Below are 22,564 nucleotides of genomic sequence, written 5' to 3'. Positions count from 1 at the left end.
CGCGCTGGATGTTCGGGTTCCAAAAAACGTTCACAAACCAGAATGCTTGCTTCTGATTTTACGGCTTTTGGGAGCCAAAACATACGAGTGCCAAGGCATTCGGCTTCCAAGGTGTGACTGTATTCTATATCCTGTATAAACTACAGTGGTGCCTCGCAAGACGAAATTAATTCATTCCGCAAGACTTTTCGTCTTGCGGAAATTTCATCTTGCGAGGCACCGTTTCCCATAGGAACGCATTAAAATTTAATTAATGCGTTCCTATGGGGGGGGAAGTCCGGGGGCCCCTCCCAACCGGCACCAGAGCCGCGCTGCGTTTTAAGGCTGCAGCGAGCGAACTGCAGCCTTAAAACGCGGCGCCACGCGGCTCCGGTGCCGGTCGGGAGGAGGGCCGGGGGATCGCGCCCACCCACCCAAGATGGCGGGCACGATCCCACAGCCCCCTCCCGACCGGCACCGGAGCCACGCGGCGCCACATTTTAAGGCTGCAGCGATTTTTACTGCCTCACCAGGAGACGGAAGTTGGGTCTGTAAAGATCTGGCTGCGTTAACACAAAAGATGGTTGATCTGCTGGGTTAGTCAGGCATGATTGACACCAATTGTCAGTAAGACACTTGAAACTTAGCGGAAACATTCTTTTTTTTTAATAAAATAAGTTATAGTAAATCTTTAAATTAAAATACATTGCCTCTAGGCTCAGAAACGCTCTTGAGCATGTTAAAAAAAGGCAGCAGGCACCTCTCGTCATCCTCTGCATTTCCAAAAAAAATAGGCTCTCAGCCACGGCCTCTGATGGAAGATGAGTAAGAAAAAAACTATGGTGCAGTGCGATAGTCTCTTTGCAAATGTTTGGGGGACGTTTTGGGGGTTAAGGTGCAGTGCAGAAGCCTCCAGAGTGGTTCCTTTACAAAGGAGGAGCTTGCTACGAGTCCAGGAGGTCTTCCTCGTCACTCCAGTCGGGAGGCGCATCTGTGCCAAAGTATCGGTCTCCAAAATTTCCTAGAGGGCGGCAGGAGGGAACGGGAATTAGGAAGCGCTATGAGAAACCCTCGTGCATGTAGGAAGTACACTGAGCTGCGTCTGCGCTATTCAGAGATGGGCCCAGAAGGTTCCCATCTAGCGAAAATCCCCAAATACTTCTGCTGGATTCGCATTCTTGCAACCCGTTTCATTCACGTTCAGCAAATCCTAGAGATTCGCCACCTTCGTGCTTGAAGCCTTGCCCACTTCTTGGGCGTTAAATCTGGCAGCGGAGACTCTCTTGGGTATTTCCACCACACTCGCAAGTGTGGGGAAAGCTGGCCAAGGAGAGGGCTTTCTCTGACCCTAAATTGTGGAACTCCCCACAGAGATGCATCTCCATTGTCCAGCTTTTGTCATATGCTGAAAAGAGGTTTGTTTTGTGGGACCTACTGGTTTGCCCTGGTTGGAATTATTTTTCTTGTTTTTACAATGATTATTATAATTATAATAATAATTATAATTACATTTCTATGCCACCCATCTGACTGGGTTACCGCAGCCACAGGTGGGATGTGAGCATAGGAGAAACTTTCCCCTCTTGAGGTTTCCAGTAACTGGCATTCAGAAGCTTCTCTGGCTCAAGACCAGGGCAGGACCTCCTAACCCTGGCTACTCACCAATACCAGGGATGATGCGGAAGAGGTCGTTCACTTTCTTGTCCACGGCTGTCGTGATGATCTTCACCTGCGGGAAGGCGTAAGCGACAGAGTGGACGCCCATCTCAGCCATCAGCAAGGAGAGGAGGAATATCTTGTCCTCTGGGACGTCGTGGTCCTAAGAGAAAGAAGAGGGTTTCAACAATTTAGTTTCACTTCTCAGCTTGCCCTTTGGACCTTTAGTTTCACTTCTCAGCTTGCCCTTTGGACCTCTGGGTGTTACGGAACTACAACTCCCAACAACCTTGTTCACTGGCTGTGCTTGCTAGGGCTGGTGGGAGTTGTAGTTCAACAACATCTGGTTTCCCCACACCCAAGATTGAACAGTTGCTTGAGAAGTTCAGAATGTCTGATTGTGCTAGTGTCAGAACACCCATGGAGACTTGTTACGTGAAGGACAGTCAGTCTGGGGAACACTCTGCGTTCCAGAGCCCCGAGGTGTTCCAATCAGCTCTTGTTCCTTTCATTCTAATGTTCATAGGGGAGTGCTGTTACCTCCACCCTGCAACAGCCTCTTCCCCTCCCTCCCAACAGCCTCTTTCCTTCCCTCCCAACAGCCTCTTTCCTTCCCTCCCAACAGCCTCTTTCCTTCCCTCCCAACAGCCTCTCTCCTTCCCTCCAAACTGGCTCTTTCCTTCCCTCCAAACTGGCTCTTTCCTTCCCTCCAAACTGGCTCTTTCCTTCCCTTCCAACAGCCTCTTGCCTTCCCTCCCAACAGCCTCTTTCCCTCCCTCCCAACAGCCTCTTTCCTTCCCTCCCAACAGCCTCTTTCCCTCCCCCCAACAGCCTCTTTCCCTCCCTCCCAACAGCCTCTTTCCCTCCCTCCCAACAGCCTCTTTCCCTCCCTCCCAACAGCCTCTTTCCTTCCCTCCCAACAACCTATTTCCCTCCCTCCCAACAGCCTCTTTCCTTCCCTCCCAACAGCCTCTTTCCCTCCCTCCCAACAGCCTCTTTCCCTCCCTCCCAACAGCCTCTTTCCCTCCCTCCCAACAGCCTCTTCCCCTCCCTCCCAACAGCCTCTTTCCCTCCCTCCCAACAGCCTCTTTCCCTCCCTCCCAACAGCCTCTTTCCCTCCCTCCCAACAGCCTCTTCCCCTCCCTCCCAACAGCCTCTTTCCCTCCCTCCCAACAGCCTCTTTCCCTCCCTCCCAACAGCCTCTTTCCCTCCCTCCCAACAGCCTCTTCCCCTCCCTCCCAACAACCTATTTCCCTCCCTCCCAACAACCTATTTCCCTCCCTCCCAACAGCCTATTTCCCTCCCTCCCAACAGCCTCTTTCCCTCCCTCCCAACAGCCTCTTTCCTTCCCTCCCAACAGCCTCTTTCCTTCCCTCCCAACAGCCTCTTCCCCTCCCTCCCAACAGCCTCTTTCCTTCCCTCCCAACAGCTAAGTCAAAGCTGCCCCACGACACCCGCCTCCCTTACCAGCAACACCCTCACAGCCATCATGGCTGCTGCTCCCGTAGAGACCGTACAATCCATGAGGATCACATGATCTTCACTGATGTCCTTCGGAAGCCTCAGATAATGCAGCTGGAGGAGGGAGAAGGAGGAAGGGAGCATTCAGAGACGGCAAGCAGGGAGAGAAGTGTCCCCAGCAGGACTGGCCTGCTCATTCCTTGCATAGGGTCACTGTTGGCAACCCACATCCCCCAAGACAAAAGTTGGCGAGTACCATCAAGTGAGCCCAGAGGTGGATATGGACTAGGCCAGTCTTCCCCAACCTGGTGCCCTCCAGGAGTTTTGGCCAACAACTTCTGGAAAGCTCTAGGTCAGAGAAAGCTGCAAAGGATTACATTGTCAGCAATATTAAGTTTTATTCATGCCCACTGTACACCATTGCCCATTCTGGCTGGACTGATGGGAATTGTAGTCCAAAAGATTTGAAGGGCATTCAGCTGGCAAAGGATGGACTACACAAAATTAATTGACTCCTTGCATATCCACCTGATCTCTTTGATCTAGCTGGACAGGATGTTGGGCTGGCCTGTATCTATCGAGCAACACTGCTTAAATATCTTTGTTATCACTCTGCTTCCCCATCATCAGCCCTCTTAAAGTAGAGTGAACTATGTCGTCAAAGTACAAGATGCTGTAGTATAATAATAATAATAATAATAATAATAATAATAGGTTGTATCAAATGCAAGTCATGCTCAGAGTAGACCCATTGAAATTAATGGATGTGGAAAACTTAGGCACATCCGTCTCAACAGGTGCAGACCCAAAATTTAGCTGGTCACAACCCACTTCTAGCCAGGGGCATAGGAAAGGGGGCGGGGGGCGGTGCGCCCCAGTTGCCATCAAGGAGGGGGGTGACAAATTATCAAGGAACAATTACTGCCCTACTAGGGCGGTCCATAAAAGACTTTTTATTTTTGAAAATAAATAAATAAATAAATAAATAAATAAATAAATAAATAAATAAATAAATAATACCCCGCCCATCTGGCTGGGTTTCCCCAGCCACTCTGGGCGGCATCCAACAGAATGTTAAAATACAATAATCTATTAAACATTAAAAGCTTCCCTAAACAGGGCTGCCTTCAGATGTCTTTTAAAAGTCTGGTAGTTGTTTTTCGCTTTGACATCTGGTGGGAGGGCGTTCCACAGGGCGGGTGCCACTACCGAGAAGGCCCTCTGCCTGGTTCCCTGTAACTTGGCTTCTCATAGCGAGGGAACCGCCAGAAGGCTCTCCGCGCTGGACCTCAGTGTCCGGGCAGAACAATGGGGGTGGAGACGCTCCTTCAGGTATACAGGACCGAGGCCGTTTAGGGTCTTGTCTTACTACACTAGGGATTATATAGCTATATATAAAATTTCATGCATATCAGTTAATATATTGACCCTCCTCCACGAAAAAAGCTGTTTACTTGGCCATTTTCCTATGTCGTGAAGGCTGAAATTTCAATTCAGTGGAGCAGGGTCAAGATATTAACTGATACGCATGAAATTTCAGGTATAGCTATATAATCCCTAGTTTTAGTAAGATAAGACCTTTGGAGCAGGCATTTTCGAGAAAAGTTTTTTTATGAACCGCCCTACTGCCCTACCCTCCACTGGGCTTCCTGGGTCCTGGAAAGTTGGCCTATGTGAAGAAAATGAGACTAGGCCGATTTTTCTTGATTTTACTGCTGTGGGGTTTCTTTGTTTTTTGTTTCGGTAAACCACTTTGCAGGTTTTTAAAAATAAATTTTTATTAAATAAATAAACAATAAATATAAATAAAACAACACAAGCTAAAACACAATCCATCCTGTAGATTTAAGTATCCATAGTCGCCTACTTGTTATCAGAGTCCCAGAATCCACATTCCTTTGTAAGAAAGTATGAAATAACGTAAAACCATTTTTGAAGGCAAAAACAAACAAACAATGTGTGTGGAGGTGACAAGAAATTTTCCACACCGGGTACCACCTGACCTTCCTACGCCTCTGCTTCTAGCTAGCCCTTGACCAAACGGTCCCAGGACGGGTTACAAAAATATCAGAATTAAATAAAGACTGACAACTGTATCCAAATAATATCGGTGCAATGCTTGCACAATAGAACATTCTCCCTATGCGCACCCAGCGCCCTTCCCAAATCTGCTCTGGATGGGTTGGGGGAACCCCTGGAACAGATTTAGGGGGTGCAAGGGGGAAAGGGGGGGAGTTCTCTTGCAGGAGCATAAATCCTTGTGCTGACAGGACACGTTAGCCGGATACCACCCCAAACTCAGGTCTCATTAAAATCATAAAATAACAAGCCACAAAACCGACCAATAACCGTATTAACAGGACCACAGTGCAGAGCAACAATGCCTTGAGTTTTGAGGGGGCAGTACCTGGTTTGGGATACCGCTAGAGAGGTGACAAGGTAGCTCAGGCCACTACCAAGCCCTTGTCCCATACCAGGTCTGGACATTTACCTCTGGCTCCCCTGTGTACCGGTTGGTCTGGATGAGGATGGTGCCAATTCGGACATCCTTACAGACGGCCCGCAGCGCTGGCTCCATGGTCTCCCCAGCCCTCAAAATGGACACGCCAGTAATCTGGAAGACAGAGGACAAGGTGGGAACCCGCAAGTATAATTCCTCCAGCTTTCTACTGATTCGATCTCACCATCCTGCATTTCTTAGAACGTGGCTGGGCTAAGTAAAAAAAAAAACCACCTCCAGATGATCAGGGAGTGTTGTTGTCATAAATCAGGGGTCAGCAAACTTTTTCAGCAGGGGGCCGGTCCACTCTCCCTCAGAACTTGTGGGTGGGGGGGAAGGACTATATTTTGAAAAAAAATAATGAACGAATTCCTATGCCCCACAAATAACCCAGAGATGCATTTTAAATAAAAGGACACATTCTACTCATGTAAAAACACGCTGATTCCCGGACCATCCGTGGGCCGGATTTAGAAGGCGATTGGGCCGGATCCGGCGCCCGGGCCTTAGTTTGCCTACCCATGTCATAAAGGAATAAAAAAGAATCGCTGTCTTGTTCTTCCATTTTCAGGCAAAGGTCTGTGCAGTTGTGTTAATGCCTGCCTTAGACAAATGGGTGAGCTGAAAAAGCTCCGCTCCATTTCAAACTGGGCCCAGACGGGATTCAGTTCGAAATGGGATTCATTCGTAACATCGGCCAGCTCTCCTTGCAAGTTCCAAACCCTTTTCCGAGTAGAAAGCTTCTTTCCTTTGAGGAGTGAGGGGGTAGCTGGTGGGGAGGTGGGCTTGTGAGAGACAGGAGAGCCCTTTCCATCCAGTTGTTAAGTGGAAATCAGGCTGCAGGGCAAACACAATTTCCCTAGGGCAGTCATTTCCTGCCGGCAAGATTGGTACATTGAGTTGGGAGGCAGAGGAAATGGCAGTCCCATGATCCCTGGCGAAAATTGTCAGTGTACACTTCACCCTCTGGTATAGTGTGGATTTGTTCAGGGATTTATTATTCTTATATTTGCTGAAGCCTTTGACAGGTGCCGTCCTGGCAGTCACTCCGGCACCTGTCGGTGTCACATTAGTGACCCCTGGGTTCCTATATCTGCACATTCAGTAGTTTATTATTATTATTGTTGTTATTGTTATTATTATTTATTACTTGTACCCCCGCCCATCCACTCTGGGCAGCTCCCAACAAATATTAAAATACATTAAACTGTCGCAGATAAAAAACTTCCCTAAACAGGGCTGCCTTCAGATATTTTCTAAATGTCAGGTAGTTGTTTATCTCTTTGACCTCTGATGGGAGGGCGTTCCACAGGGCGGGCGCCACTACCGAGAAGGCCCTCTGCCTGGTTCTCTATAACTTGGCTTCTCGCAGGGAGGGAACTGCCAGAAGGCCCTCGACGCTGGACCTCAGTGTCCAGGCTGAACGATGGGGGTGGAGACGCTCCTTCAGGTATACAGGACCGAGGCCGTTTAGGGCTTTAAAGGTCAGCACCAACACTTTGAGTTGTGCTCAGAAACGTACTGGGAGCCAATGTAGATCTCTCAGGACCGGTGTTATGTGGTCCCGGCGGCCACTCCCAGTCACCAGTCCAGCTGCTGCATTCTGGATTAGTTGTAGTTTCCGGGTCACCTTCAAAGGTGGAGCACATTGCAGTAGTCCAAGCGGGAGATAACCAGAGCATGCACCACTCTGGCGAGACGGTCTGCGGGCAGGTAGGGTCTCAGCCTGCGTACCAGATGGAGCTGGTAGACAGCCACCCTGGACACAGAATTAACCTGCGCCTCCATGGACAGCTGTGAGTCCAATATCCCCTCAAAACACCGCAATGCAAAAAGAGAGAGTTAAGATTTGTCCCAAATAGAAGGTGCCACATGCAGAAAGCTGGAACTATGAATCAAAACAGGAGCAGGTTTTATACACCCCCAGCTTTCTCCGGACTCTGCTTCAAGAATCATCTGCTGGCGACACTTACTTGCTTCCCACTGTAGTTTCGGCCTTCGTAGTCATGTCCTTGGGGGGTCTGAACTGTGCAGGTCTGGAAAGGCAACGGCACACAGGAATTAATATGGAATTTGGGCAGGGACAGAGCCCAAGTGACAGAGTACGGAGCTCGTCAGTGGCAGAAATGCAGAATAAATTACGCAAAACAAACAGACGTGTGCATTAAAAAAAAAAAAACAACTTATGCAGGCTGCAAATCTAGGTTTTTTTAGGGCAGAATGCAAGCGCCGATCCCTGAAACCATTTCTATCCAGCTCTCTCCCCAGGCCACAAAAAGGGTGCAGAGAGAGGGGGTGAGGTTCCAGAGGATTTTATGAGCAAGGAAGGTCACTTTGGGGGCATAATTAAGTTTAGCCTGATATTGCTTCTTTAAACTGTGTTCAGCGAGAGAAGAAAACTCATCTCTGGACTTGAACGCCACTCCTTTTGTGGCATCGCCTTCCCTCAAATTTTTCTTCTTAGATTTAGGGCTGAACGGAACATTTTCCAGGTCCACCTTCTAGCTTGAAATCCATGATTTCAGGTGGGGCAAACCTCACTCCCCGAAAGCCCCCCAACTCTGGTTTTCTCATAGCTGTTTGATGCTGTTCACAAATCACCCCCCCCCCAGCCTCGCAATCTGGTGCCAAATCAGTCATTTCCTCTCTGTATTACACTCAAGTGATCCCAAGCCATTGGAGATTATGCACCGGAGGCAACATTGCAATAGAATCAGATTTGGCGGCCATCACCTGTTACTTAAGGGCAGATGGGCGCCATTTTGAGCGAGGGCAATACCTCCTACAGAGGCCACATGGGTGATCCCAACCAATCAAGAGGATGCAAAATGAGCACACTGCCTGCTCCCTCCCAAGGATGCTGCGACAAATCACCCAAAGTGACCGGATCCTCTTTCAAAAGAGTCCTGATCCCTTTCAGCTCAGCCATGGTTTGGAACAGGGGTCAGCAAACCTTTTCAGCAGGAGGCCGGTCCACTGTCCCTCAGACCTTGTGGGGGGCTGGACTATATTTTTTTGGGGGGAAATGAACGAATTCCTATGCCCCACAAATAACCCAGAGATGCATTTTAAATAAAAAGCACATATTCTACTCATGTAAAAACACCAGGCAGGCCCCACAAATAACCCAGAGATGCATTTTAAATAAAAGCACACATTCTACTCATGTAAAAACAGGCTGATTCCCGGACCGTCTGTGGGCTGGATTAAGAAGGCGATTGGGCCGGATCCGGCCTCCGGGCCTTAGTTTGCCTACCCATGGTTTGGAAGAACGCTTTGATCAGCCTACCTGGAAAGGCAGAAAGGACAGTGCATGCTCAATCAGGAGACGCATCAGCCGTTTGGAGTAGAAGATAAACTCATCCCGACTTGTCTCCTTGTCCCTGAAAGGGTAACAAAGAGGAGAGAAGGAAGGCATTAAGTTCATAGAATTATAAGAGTTGGAAGGGACCCGAGGGTCATCTAGCCCAACCCCCTGCAATGCAGGAATCTCAGCTAAAGCATCCATGACAGATGGCCATCCAACCTCTGCTTAAAAGCCTCCAAGGAAGGGGAGTCCACCACCTCCCGAGGGAGACTGTTCCCCTGTCAAACTGCTCTTACTTTCAGAAAGTTCTTCCTGATGTTTTGTCAAACTCTCCTTTCTTGTAACTTGTGTGGCAGAGCACAGGAAGGGGGGGGCGGTTCTGGAGGCAGATGCTCAGCAGGTAACAGTTTACTTCCTGCACTCAACGGAGTAAGCGGCTCGCCAGGAGCTCTCCGTGGTGCTGAAAAGAACTTACAACAAGGCACCCAACTCACCGGATGATTGTGTGCATGCCTTTCACTTGCGGGGTGCTCTTCAGCACACTCAGAGTCTTGGGGAGAGGGTGGCATTGGTGGGCCGAGGCCAGTGCTGCCCTGAAGAAGAAAAAAGAGGAGAATTAAAGTCAAGTTAAAGGCTTCTTGGGGGAAGTGCTGCTTGCTCCCCCAGCCAGAGAAGAGAAGCCACCCCAAAGACCCCACTGTTTTCCTCATCCGAACAAACAACACAGACCATTCGCCATGGCTAAAACGCCCCATAGACAGGCTCAATGGGGAAGGGAATCTTGTGGGATGTAAAACTGCAGTCCAGTACAACATTCCTACAGTGGACATGTTAGGGGATGTTTTGTACCACTCAGGAGAAGACTTCCTGTTCTGATCAGTGTGTGTTTTCCATTTTGTATGTTGCTTTGTGCCTAATCAGGCCAGGGCCTTCTCAGTATTGGCCCCGACTTGGTGGAACAGTCTATTACAAGAGACCAGGGCCCTGCGGGATTTGGCATCTTTCCGCAGGGCCCGCAAGACGGAGCTGTTCCACCTGGCCTTTGGGTTGGTTTCTGTTTGATATTTATGCTTCATTCTTTTATTGGTGGGTAATTTGAAAATGAGACTGCAGTTTTAATATTGAATTTTTAAATTTGTATTAAAATTTGTATTTTAATCTGTTATTTTAAATTGATTGTGTTTATGTTTTTGCTGTGATTTTAATTAGTGTTAGCCGCCCTGAGCCCGGTTTTTGGCTGGGAAGGGCAGGGTATAAATAAAAAATTATTATTATTATTATTATTATTAATCGCAGTAACTTGGGAATAACTTCTAGTCGTTATGTAACCTAAGCCTGCCTTTAGGGACATGTCTGTGAACCTGAATAAATCTGTGAGTAAACTACATTTATATTAACGTTAATCAGATTCTTGTGTTTATTCTTTTTAGGAGGGATTAGAAGGGATTTTTACCAGGAAGGAATCTTTAACAGTAAGACTCCGATGAGTCCGCAACAAGCTGATTGCCGTGTAATTTAAAAAGTGGGGATGTTTGGAACTCTGCTAGAATATGGAACTTGCTAGCGCAAGTTAGGAAGGACATCATTAAATAATATATCCTCCCCACAAATCTCACTCCCGGCCACCTCCCTTGCGTAAGTTATCAGCAGCGCTTAGCTTGGAGCCGTGGCTGAACTTGACACCGGAGGTTGGGCAGGGCGGAACCAAGAAGAGACTGCCGGATCAGGCCCAGGGCCCATCTGGTCCATCATCCTGATCTCACAGTGGCCAGCCAGATGCCTGCGGGAAACCTGCAAGCAGGATCCGAACACAGGACCGACTCTCCCCTCCTTTCGTTTCCAGCAACTGGGTTTCAGAAGCATTGCTGCCTCCGACTGTGGGGTCATCCTTTGGGACGAAGTGTGGGGTATAAATTAGATAGATGGATGGATGACAGACAGACACACAGATAACAAGCTTTTCAAAAGCAGCCTAAGGGGTGGAGTTCTGTCTGGGGCGAAGGACAAAGCTTCATTGCCAAAATGAAAACTGGGGCCCAGCTTCCTTAGCCGTTGGTGGAATAAAGGGGTCAGGATGAGACACATCTGAATGACAAACTGGTGGTTTCGAGGAGCTGCCGCCAGCCTAGCTAGCAGCTTGGAGAAGGAAGAGGAAGGAGGTTCTAATTAGGACACCCTTTATCTGTTTAACGCCAGGCTTTTTGTGTCCCCCGTGTCTGTGTGGTTGGTTAGGATGGACAAAGGGCCTCGTGGAGATCCTTTCCACTTGCGGAATCACACACGCGAGCCTTAATTTGGGGCGAGCGGGGGAAAGGGGGAACACTAAAACACGCACATGCAAAAAAGAAGCCGGTTAAAGGATTGCGCCTTGCCAATTTGGGGTCTGGAAGAAAGAGGTGCACACGCAAACACACAGAGAACCAACCGCAAGCCAATCGAACGGAAGTGGGTTAACCAGGAGTCAGGGAGATGGTACGGGGCTATACAAATGCTTAGCAAGGAGCCAGAAACAGCCTCAGATCTATGCACTTTTCAAGGGTTCCGGCGGAATATCTCAAGGGTGCCCCTGTGCCCACGGGCGCCAGGTTGTCAACTCCTTCATTACTTATATGCATGCGTGCGTGTGTGTGTGTATGTGTGTGTGTGTGTGTGTGAATTTGTTTCTACAAAAGGATTTTTAAAATAGCAATGGCGGGAGACCCTGATCTGCATTGGGACTGCATTGGGAAGTAGAGGAACAGTTTATCCCTCAATGCTGCACCCGATTTTTATTTTTTTTAAATCCCCAATAGAAGCCAACAGAAGCTTCCCTTCCAGAACAAGTAACTGTTGGGGGGGGGTATTTATTGGGACCATAGTAAAAGGGGGCAGGGAGTTTAAAAGTTTATTCCTCCATTGCGAGGGGTTAGACTGGATGGTGCTCAGGATCCCTTCCAATAATATCACATGTCAATGATTCTGTGAAATACTCCCTCCCTCCATGCCATGGTCCCAATGCCGATTGCATTGGGACAAAACAGTCATAAAACAGCTTGGGGGGGGGGGCTTGATTCAGCTTAATGAGCGACAGCTGGTTGATTGCTCCAGACTGTTTTGTTTTGTTGTTGTTTTTCTGCTGTTTTTTTGTTGTTTTTCTGCTGTTTTTGTGTTCTCAACTGTTCTTAATTGCCTTTGTTGTACGTCGCCCTGAGATGGTTGTTTAGAAGGAAATTAGCAAATAATAATAATAATAATAATAATAATAATAATAATAATACACCCTCCTGGGGGTGGGTGGGTAACGCAAAACTGCGTGGCAAAATTGGGAGCAGTTCAAAGGACGTCCGTTCATAGATTGTTTGGGGAAGTGCAAATTGGGATGGGTTTGCATTGACATGTGACCCAGACTGAATTTCGCCCCCATGCCTTGTATCCTGGGTACCACTGGACATCCCCTCCCCCCCAGCTCTGGTATGTTAAGTTGCTCATTATCCTATAAACCTCCCAGTGGCTTTTAGTTGGGGGGAGGTATATAACTTTCTTAATTTTTTTTAAAAAATACCCTCGCTAAAGGGGGCAGGCCGACCCACGCAGTAGACTCCCCATCATGCAAGCCTAGACCTCAGCAAAAGCTCGACACTCGATTTAGTGTTCAAACCAAACCAAAAGAAAAAAAGGGGGGAATAAGTTGGAGGGTGCAATTTGATCCTCACATATCCCAGCGGAGTTTCCTCTGTTCATCAGACGGGAGTTGTGGTTCAGGGATGAGCCAAGCAGGTAACAGACAACCACACAGAGAGAGAGACACACGGATAACCAAAGAGGGGGGGGGGGAAGAGAAAATAAAGCAGGGAAATAAGAGCACTTAATTTAAAAGGGGGGGGAATTTGCCCCGGAAAAGCATCCTGCGTCTCTTTTGCCTGGATGCAGAATCCTTGACCTGTAACAAAGTCATTCGTATGGCTGGGTGGAGAGGAATAGGAACGCCTAGCTTTGGCATGGAGTCAGTTTCATGCGGCCCCTTGGAGGTTGTCATGTGGCCCTCAGGCTGGTCCTTACCAACTTAAGTCCCACACCAACTTAAGTCTCACAGGGTGTTTTCTGGCACAGCCTCTGAAGGATCGCACAGGGCAGAGATGCCAACTTCTGCAAGAGTCGTAATGATGGGAGAAGCTGTAACTCCAGGAATTCCCCCGTGAGAACCTCTCGAGTGTATCAAGCGCCTTCTCGGCGACTCAGGGCCATTATCGACAAAATGACATCGCCTTTGGAGGTCTGCTTTATTAAATAACCCGGTAGCAAGCTTGTTAAAACGGAAAGAATGTTAAGAACCCAAGAAGAGTCTGCAGGATCAGGCCGGTGGCCCATCTAGTCCAGCACCCTGTTCTCAAAAGTGGCCAACCAGATGCCTGTGGGAAACCAGCAAGCCAGGTTTCTAGCCCTCTCCCCCTCCTGTGTTCCCCAGTAACTGTTTCTCACAAGCATTGGAGACGGAACACAGCCACCATGGCTTGTAGCCACCAACACACCCCCTCCTCCATAAATCTGTCCGTCCTTAACGCCATCCAAGTTGGTGGCCATCACTGCCCTCCTGTGGCAGGGAGTACCACAGTTTACTTGTGCGAAGAAACGCTTTCTTTTATCTGCCCTGACTCTTCCAACACGCAGCTTTATTGGAGGCCGAGGTCTGGCGTTAAGAGAGAGGGAGAAAGCCTTTCCTCTTTCCGTGCGTTATTTTAAGAACTTCTATCACGTCTAAAGCGGTCGCCTTTCTTTGCAGAGGAGGCTCTGCCTCTCCCTCCTTTCACCCCTGAATTTTACACAGGTACGCGGCGCTTCCTGCCCCCTCTTAGCTGTGTCTGACCGGTAGTGGAAAAAATTGATAAGCAGCCTTAAACGGATGGTGTCTTTTTTTAGTGTGTGTCTTTTTCCTTTCCTTGTTCATCTTTAAAAAAAATAAAATAAAGTATCACATTTGGAAACCAATTCTTCTGCCTCTCCTCCTCCTCCTCCTCCTCTTCAGCCTTCCTCCCCTGAGAACAAAAACGCTTCAAAAAGGCCGGGTGACCAGCTCAAAAGACACACACAAATCCGCACAAAAAAAAGCAGGCAGGGTGAAAAATGTCCCCGCCGGCTCCTTTCATTGCACTCTCGCAGAATCAAACAGGAAGCAGACAAGAGAAAAAGCGAGGAGACAGAGGAAGGAGCGGAGCCCAGCCGAGGTTTTTCAAACGGGGAGGAGGGCAGCCTTGAAGTGGCTTGACATTTCCAAGATGTGGGGGCTATTGTGCCCCCCCCAAGACGCCCATAAGGAGGGTGCCTTGAGGGGATCAAGGCTCGGAGCTGAGGAAAGGCGTGCCAGATCCACGCGGAGGGATCTATTTCTGGAACGCTGTTTCCTAAAAACTTCTTCTTCTTCCAAAAATCATTTCCAGCCATACAGGAAAAAAATGTATGTGTGGAGAAACCAGAAAAAGAAGTTGTCTCTTCTATTTGGCTGGGCTCCAATTATTTAAACGCTTTGTAACTGCTCTCTCTCTCTCCCCCCCCCCCACCCACCCCCAATTCTATTCTTCATCAGGACCGGAGATGTTCTGGTAACTCAAATAGCATCAAATGGCCAATGGGTGGCTGCAGGCTCAGGTTTGTGGAGAGATTGGGGGGGGGGGACTGAAAGAGGGGAGGGTGTCAGGCAGGGCTGGGGGGGGACACATCGCTCAATGGAAGGTCCCAAATTCAACCCCAGCCATGTCTCCATGGGGGGCTGAGAAAGACCCCTGACTGAAACTCTCGAGGGTTGTTGCTAGCTGGCATAGGCAGTGCTGAGTTGGAAGGACCGTTGGTCTGACTCAGTACAGCTTCCCATGTTTGTCGGAGCAAGCTGAAGCCCCAAACTTGGACTACTGCAATGCGCTCTACGTGGGGCTACCTTTGAAGGTGTTACGGAAATTATGGGGGGGTCACCTAAGCAAAGTCTCCTCCTGAGTAAACTCATTTGGAGTATGGAGTGATGCCCTTAAGGGGACCCATCTCTCTGCCATGATCCAGTAGGCGAGAGACCACTTACACAGGGAAATGCCTCAGCAGGTAATCTCTGGGTGCTTCAGGCTAATATCCCTCAACCAGAATCCCATTGTTCTCTCCCAGATAAGTGCTCAAGGTATCCTTGCCAATACTTAACACCAATTCACATTGGCCCAGGGCTATCTCCCTGATATTGCTCTGTTTCCCCCATATGCTAATCTTGTTTTTCCTATATGTCAATCATGTATAACCCTCCCCTTTAGTGATGCAGTGATGATGTAGTAATGATGTTTCCAAACTGTATTCTGGGATATGATAGGAGTTTTTAAAAGTTCTTTTAACGCTGCTCTGGGTGTGCAGTTTTGACTGTAACCTATTGCGCAATAAACCCTGTCTTGTCCTTGCTCCAGTGGCTGGACTTCTTTTATTTAACTCCGCAGAAACCAGTGGGCTTATCCCTAAGGGCCAGGTGGCTGGGCAGTTCCACACCTGGGATTTTTCTTTTACAAAGGTGACCCGGAAACTGCAACTAATCCAGATTGTGGCAGCTAGACCGGTGACTGGGAGTGGCTGCTAGGACCATATAACACCGGTCCTGAAAGACCTACATTGGTTCCCAGTACGTTTCCGGGCACAATTCAAAGTGTTGGTGCTGACCTTGAAAGCCCCAAACGGCCTCGGTCCTGTATGAAGGAACATCTCCACCCCTATTGTTCAGCCAAGAAACTGAGGTCCAGCTCCGAGGGCCTTCCTGGCAGTTCCCTCATTGGGAGAAGTGAGGTTGCAGGGAACCAGGCAGAGGGCTTTCTTGGTGGTGGCGCCTGCCCTGTGGAACGCCCTCCCATCAGATGTCAAGGAAATAAACAACCCTCTGACTTTTAGAAGACATCTGAAGGCAGCCCTGTTTAGGGAAGTTTTTAATGTTTGATTTTTTATCATGTTTATAATATTCTGTTGGGAGCCACCCAGAGTGGCTGGGGAAACCCAGGCAGATGGGCAGGGTATAGATAATAAATTATTATTATTATTATTATTATTATTATTATTATTATTATTATTACCCGTGCGCCCCGATTCTCCCCTGAAAAGACTCCTTTCTGTTTTGGGAGGCTGGCTGGGACAAGCCAGGTGCGAAGAAGAAGAAGAAGAAGAAGAAGAAGAAGAAGAAGAGTCTGGATTTGATACCCCGCTTTATCACTACCCGAAGGAGTCTCAACATTCTCCTTTCCCTTCCTCCCCCACAACAAAGACTCTGTGAGGTGAGTGGGACTGAGAGACTTCAGAGAAGTGTGACTAGCCCAAGGTCATCCAGCAGCTGCATGTGGAGGAGAGGAGACGCGAACCCAGTTCACCAGATTACGAGTCTACCACTTTTAACCACTACACCACGCTGGCTCTCAGTTAGAAGAATGGGAGAGGTTATGGAAGGAAGGTATCGATTTTACTGCATGCAGTACGCTTAAAGAAAATGTATCTCAGACACATGGCTGACCAAACATTCTTACCAAGTGGGCTGCAAGAGGACTTCAACACGGAACCTGGCATAGCTGTCAACCTTTTCCCTTTTTTGCGGGAAATTCCCTTATTATAGCAGTGGGGAAGAGCAGGGAGGGTTGACAGCTGTGAACCTGAGGGTCTTGTCGTGCAGGGACAGGGGGCAACGATCCCCGGAAGGGCACAGCTGCATATCCCTGGATTGCGGGGGGGGGGGGGTTGGTCTAGATGAGCTCAGGTTTCCTCCCAGCTCTATGATTCTATGATAACACGGATAAGTGATGGCCCATCAGATCTCTGTGCATGTATCCGGTGACCATTCTGCAGGAATTTGTTTGTTTAAACACACAAATATGCACGCACACACATACGCACACACACACGCAGCCTCAGCAAGCAGTTGGTTTAGCAGCACCGGTTATTAAGATGCATTCTTGTCCTTGCAGACAGAAAAAAGGAGGACACACGGAGAGGGAGACAGTTAGGAGGAGCCCTTACCTGACGCTGAGTTCTCTCTGCAGCGGCAACACAAAGAACACCGAGCAAACCCCCGTATTAAAACAGTGGAAACACCAGCAGGGCGTTAAGAGGCAAAAGGGGAAATAAAAACACAGGGAGACATGTTTTCCCGGGATTCACAGCACTTGGAGCAGTTAGCATCTCTATTATTATTATTATTATTAAAAAGCACCCGTTGCGATTTCAGCATTGCTCAGGGGGCAGCTCTCTTGGGGGGCAGGGGGCAGCTTTGCAAAGCGGCCGCAACTAACCGAGCAACTAAGTTTCCCAAATACCACCAAGTCTGGCAGGTTCCCCCCCCCCTCCAATGTTGCATACATATTTAATCGAGTTTAGGATTTCGCTCAAATCTAATTTTTCGTACGGTGTCACTGCGAGACTGATTTGTTGTTGTTTTTTAAGTGTGTGTGGCGGGGAGAAAACAGAAGGGAAATAATGCGCCTGAACCCCAAACTGGTAGGAACGGCTTCGGCATTGCCTGGTATGATTTAGCCCTTGAATTTAAAATTAGCGTTTAAAAATAACTGTGAGGAGGGAGAGATTGGTGTGTGTGTGTGTGTGCGCACAGTCTGAATGGCGCATGTGGCAGGGATCCGTGGAATGCTCGCTCTGAACACCCACATGATGTGCAAGCCCATGGACCTATGACCAAACAAAGACATCTCAAGTCAGCTGAAGCCACTGGAAATGTCAGCCTGCCGTTCAGCTTCAGAACCCATCACATCTGCCTAGGTGGCAGCCCCCCAGGTGGCACCCTCTGGCCCCATCCCTGGTGACTGTCAGGCAGGCAGAAAAAAACAACACGGTTTTTGTTACAGGTGGGTAGCCGTGTTGGTCTGCCATAGTCGAAACAAAATAGAAAATAGACCCTCACCTAATAGACTCTCACCTAAGAGATCCAGTTACAGGTAGGTAGCCGTGTTGGTCTGCCATAGTCACCTTAGAGACCAACTGAGTTTGTTCTTGGTATAAGCTTTCATGGTATCTGAAGAAGTGTGCATGCACACGAAAGCTTATACCAAGAACAAACTCAGTTGGTCTCTAAGGTGCTACTGGAAAGACCTAAGAGATCTACAGCAAACCTTTTTAGAACTAAAACATCCACCTGAGAAAGTTAAACAACAGATCAACAGAGCCAGACTGATACCCAGAGAGAACTTGCTGCAAGACAGACCCAAAAAAGAAAATAACGGAACACCACTAGTAATCACATACAACTCCCAAATTAAAACAGTACAACGCATCATCAGAGATCTACAACTTCTCCTAGACAATGACAGTTCTCTTTCTCAAGCTCTGGGAGGAAGACCTTTCATCGCCTACAGACAGCCACCCATTCTTAAACAACTACTCACCCACAATAATACAACAACAGGACTCAACATGGACACTGGTACCAGAGCCTGCAATAAACCCAGATGCCAACTTTGCTGCCACATAAACCCGGACAACACCATTACTGGCCCCAACAACATCAAACATACCATCTCAGGACTATTTAATTGCTCATCTTCTAACATTGTGTATGCAATCAAATGCCAACAGTGCCCTTCAGCTCTCTATATTGGACAAACAGGCCAAACCCTATGCCAAAGGATAAATGGACATAAATCTGATATCAGGAATCACAAGACAGAGAAACCAGTAGGAGAACACTTCAGTCTCCGAGGACATTCTATAAAAGATCTCAAAGTAGCTGTCTTAATACAAAGAAATTTCAGAAATAGACTGGAAAGAGATGTGGCTGATTTGCAACTAATCACCAAACTTAAAACCATGGAGAAACCTGGTCTGAACAAAGACACTGGATTCTTATCTCATTATACATAACAAAGCTATCTTTAGCCATCTCACCCCTTGCCTTTCCCTGCAAGACTAATTGCAACCATTAAGAGTCGTCAACAGGTTTTCCACACCTATCAGCTGATCCCCCATTCCCACCACCCTTCTGAGTAATACCCCTCCCCACTCCCTCACTATATTTAAGGGTCTGGTGACTTCTGTTTCAGTGTATCTGAAGAAGTGTGCATGCACACAAAAGCTCATACCAAGAACAAACTCAGTTGGTCTCTAAGGTGCTACTGGAAAGAATTTTCTATTTTGTTTCAACACAGTTTTTATTTCACTCTTTGAAATTCAGCACTGAAGGCTTTAAGCCTGCACTTCCTGGTTCTTTCATGCTCTTTGTTTAAATTCTGCCAGTGTTTAAACTGGATTCCTGGTGTTTTCCTTTAAACTGCTTTGCGGTGTTTCCACAAGCCGGCAGCAGGTACGAAAATGCGCTTTGCACACAGACGTTTGCATAAATATTATCTCTGAAGAAGAAAAGCGAGTGGTTTTCGAGCAGCCTTCCTGAAGCTGTTGGCCTCTAGATTTTTTGAACTATAACTCCCATCATCCCTGGCTGTTGCGTGCACTGGGAGTTGTAGTTCAAAAACATCTGGAAGGCCCCATGCTGGGGGGAGGCTTTTTTAGGGGGTGCAGTTGAGCGCCACAGGTATGTTAGAACAGAAGCTGTGCCCTCCTGGGCATGGGAGACAGGGCGAGTGGCTCTTCCCAAATTGTTTTGTCATATCCCCCCCCCACACACACACTAGTATGGTTTAGTCCTTGAATTAAAAATTAAGGTTTTTAAAAATTGCAGTGCAATCAGCTGAGAGCACCTTTCAAAAATTTGGCCCCAAGTTGCATATTTATTGCAAACTGCCCCCTTCTCCCCCCAATGAGTTGAAATCTTCTCCTCGCCCGGCAAGAGCTGCAAACTGAGCAAAAAAACTGGACAAGCAAACAGCTTTTTAAGAAATAACACAGAAAATGGAGACGAGCGGTTGGAATAAACACATCCAAATACCCAAAATGACAACCCGGTGGCAACAGAGGATTTCATGCAGTTAGTTTGCAAGTGAGTTCCGGAGACCTGCCCCATCTTTGGTGCCTTTTGCCCCCCCCTCCTCCCCCCAGTCATTCGGGGCTGGTCCCAAGAAACTTCTCAGACAAGGCAAAAATTAACTTGCCGCCTACATATGCATCTCAGAGGTGGGCAGAGGCTCTTGGGTACCTCCTTGGTAGTTTTCTAGATGACAGATCCTTTTTGCTGGTCCCTAAATGGAAGGGGGGGACGCGGGTGGCGCTGTGGGTTAAACCACTGAGCCTTGGGCTTGTCGATCGGAAGGTCGGCGGTTCGAATCCCCGCGACGGGGTGAGCTCCCATTGCTCGGTCCCTGCTCCTGCCAACCTAGCAGTTCGAAAGCATGCCAGTGCAAGTAGATAAATAGGTTCCACTGTGGCGGGAAGGTAAAACGGTGTTTCCGTGCGCTGCTCTTGGTTTGCCAGAAACTGCTTAGTCAAGCTGGCCACATGACTCAGAACCGGCACAACCAGTGGGCAGCCCTTCCTCCTGCTCTGTCCCACAGCAATTCTTACCTCTTCCAGCTGGCTGTGGACATGCTGCACGATCAGATCGATGGCTACGGTGTTCCCACTGCCTGGAGCGGATGAGAGAGAGAGAAATGTGGATAATAATTTATTTATTTATTTATTTATTTATTTATTTATTTATTTCCCACCCATCTGGCTGGGTTTCCCCAGCCACTCTGGGCGGCTCCCAACAAAATATTAAAATACAATAGTCCTTCAGATATTAAAAGTTTCCCTAAACAGGGCCACCTTCAGATGTCTTCTAAAAGTCAGATAGTTGTTTATCTCTTTGACATCTGATGGGAGGGCGTTCCACAGGGCGGGCGCCACCACCGAGAAGGCCCTCTGCCAGTTTCCATGTAACCTTGCTTCTCACTGTGAGGGAACCGCCAGAAGGCCCTCAGAGCTGGACCTCAGTGTCCGGGCTGAACGATGGGGGTGGAGATGCTCCTTCAGGTATACTGGGCCTTTGAGGCCGTTTAGGGCTTTAAAGGTCAGCACCAACACTTTGAATTGTGCTCAGAAACGTACTGGGGGTCAATGTAGGTCTTTCAAGACCGGTGTTGTGTGGTCTCGGCGGCCGCTCCCAGTCACCAGTCTAGCTGCCGCATTCTGGATTACCTGCAGTTTTCAGGTCACCTTCAAAGGTAGCCCCACGTAGAGTGCATTGCAGTAGTCCAAGCGGGAGATAACCAGAGTATGCACCACTCTGGTGAGACAATCCACAGGAAGGTAGGGTCTCAGCTTGCATACCAGATGGAGCTGGTAAACAGCTACCCTGGACACAGAATTGACCTGCGCCTCCATGGACAGCTGTGAGTCCAAAATGATTCCAAGGCTGCACTCCTGGTCCTTCAGGGGCACAGTTACCCCATTCAGGACCAACATACCTGTTTCCTAACAGCTATGGCCCGGGAAAGCCACTAGAGGGCAGCAGAACACAGTCAACCGGTAAGCAAGTGAATTGACAGCTGGCTGTTTTGGATGACAACTCCCATCAGCTCCAACCGACTGGGACTGAAGGCTTTTATAGAATCACAGAATTGTGTAGAGTTTGAAGGGACCCTGAGGGTCATCTATTCCAACCCCCTGCAGTGCAGGAATATTTCACCCAATGTGGGGCTCGAACCCACAGCCCTGAGATTGAGAGTCTCGTGCTCTACCGAATGAGCTCTCCAAGCTGTCCCAGTCCATGACATTTAGTCTGATGCAGCTGGAAGGAACGCTGCCTTGCACAGTTGCCGTCTTTTTCTCAGTCGGTGGAGCAGGAGACTCTTAATCTCAGGGCCATGGGTTCGAGACCCACGTTGGCTGGACTAGATGACCCCCGGGGTCCCTTCCAGCTCTACAATTCCATTATGTTTCTGTATATGCTGGAAGCTGCCCAGTATATGCTGGAAGCCCCCTTGTCCCTAACGTAGCTCTCCACCCACCCCTTCTTCCCTGGTGGGAAAGAGGCGCCATTTTGTGGTTCGCCTCAGGTGCCAAAATGTCTTGGGTGGGCCCTGAGGCTCACCATACCCAACACGTCTCACAGACATGGAGAACCTTATTCTGTGCCCAAAACACGCAGAATTTAACCACTGGATGAGCTGTTGTCCCGCCAGGCGAGACCAGAGAGGGGGCACCTACCCCGAGGGACGACAATGTCCGCCAGCCGCATGGTAGGCTGGATGTACTGGTCGAAGGCCGGCTTGACAAACTTGTTGTACTGCTTGATGACGCCCTCAATGTCCCTGCCGCGCTCGCCAATGTCCCTGCGGAGGCGCCGGACCAGGCGGATGTCGGAGTCCGTGTCGACGAATATCTTCATGTCTAGAAGCTGGAAGGAGGGAGAGGAGAGGATGCTCTCGCAGATATTCCACTTACTGAACACAATGTGTTCCCAGGGAATCCTAACCCTCCCTCCGTCTCTACATGGCTTGAAAATAAAATTGCTTGAAATGTCCAGGATAAACCCAGCTGTATGGCAGTCCATATTGGAAGTGTTGATTTTTATTTTTATTTTGCGAATTTCCTTAAAAAAATATAGCTTATATATGTTGGGCAGATTCCAACATATATTAAAACATAATAACACATTAAACTTTTTATTAAAAAAAAACATGGGCAAACGCTGGATATTTGGATATCTGAATCTTCGGCGTGTATAACAAGGTTTGGACATAATTCTTTACATTTGGACAACTGAATTTTTGCATGACGCAAATTTTGCATGCATGAATGTT

The 22,564-nt window shown here is 48.3% G+C and overlaps 1 protein-coding gene across 5 annotated transcripts in view; it reads right to left on the bottom strand.

Annotated features, from left to right (window-relative positions):
* Window positions 1-628: 628 nt before the first annotated feature.
* The window catches only part of UCKL1 (uridine-cytidine kinase 1 like 1), a 62,308-nt gene continuing 40,372 nt past the window's right edge, over window positions 629-22,564 (bottom strand). For 2 of the 5 annotated variants that reach the window (XM_033153765.1, XM_033153766.1), the window contains exons 6-15: window positions 21,969-22,158; window positions 20,343-20,404; window positions 12,596-12,615; window positions 9,398-9,496; window positions 8,886-8,979; window positions 7,570-7,632; window positions 5,588-5,710; window positions 3,103-3,210; window positions 1,642-1,798; window positions 889-1,000 (exon numbers count right to left, since the gene is read on the bottom strand). In XM_033153765.1, coding sequence (XP_033009656.1) covers window positions 924-1,000; window positions 1,642-1,798; window positions 3,103-3,210; window positions 5,588-5,710; window positions 7,570-7,632; window positions 8,886-8,979; window positions 9,398-9,496; window positions 12,596-12,615; window positions 20,343-20,404; window positions 21,969-22,158 — 993 coding nt within the window. In that variant the 3' untranslated portion in view covers window positions 889-923. Of the gene's footprint in view, window positions 1,001-1,641; window positions 1,799-3,102; window positions 3,211-5,587; window positions 5,711-7,569; window positions 7,633-8,885; window positions 8,980-9,397; window positions 9,497-12,595; window positions 12,616-16,898; window positions 16,916-20,342; window positions 20,405-21,968; window positions 22,159-22,564 lie in introns of all 5 variants that reach the window. The other 3 variants (XM_033153764.1, XM_033153768.1, XM_033153763.1) reach the window with 2 other exon arrangements.

The sequence above is a fragment of the Lacerta agilis genome, chromosome 6, assembly GCF_009819535.1.
Source record: "Lacerta agilis isolate rLacAgi1 chromosome 6, rLacAgi1.pri, whole genome shotgun sequence".
Lineage (NCBI taxonomy): Eukaryota > Metazoa > Chordata > Lepidosauria > Squamata > Lacertidae > Lacerta > Lacerta agilis.
This window is presented reverse-complemented; position numbering and strand designations above follow the sequence as displayed.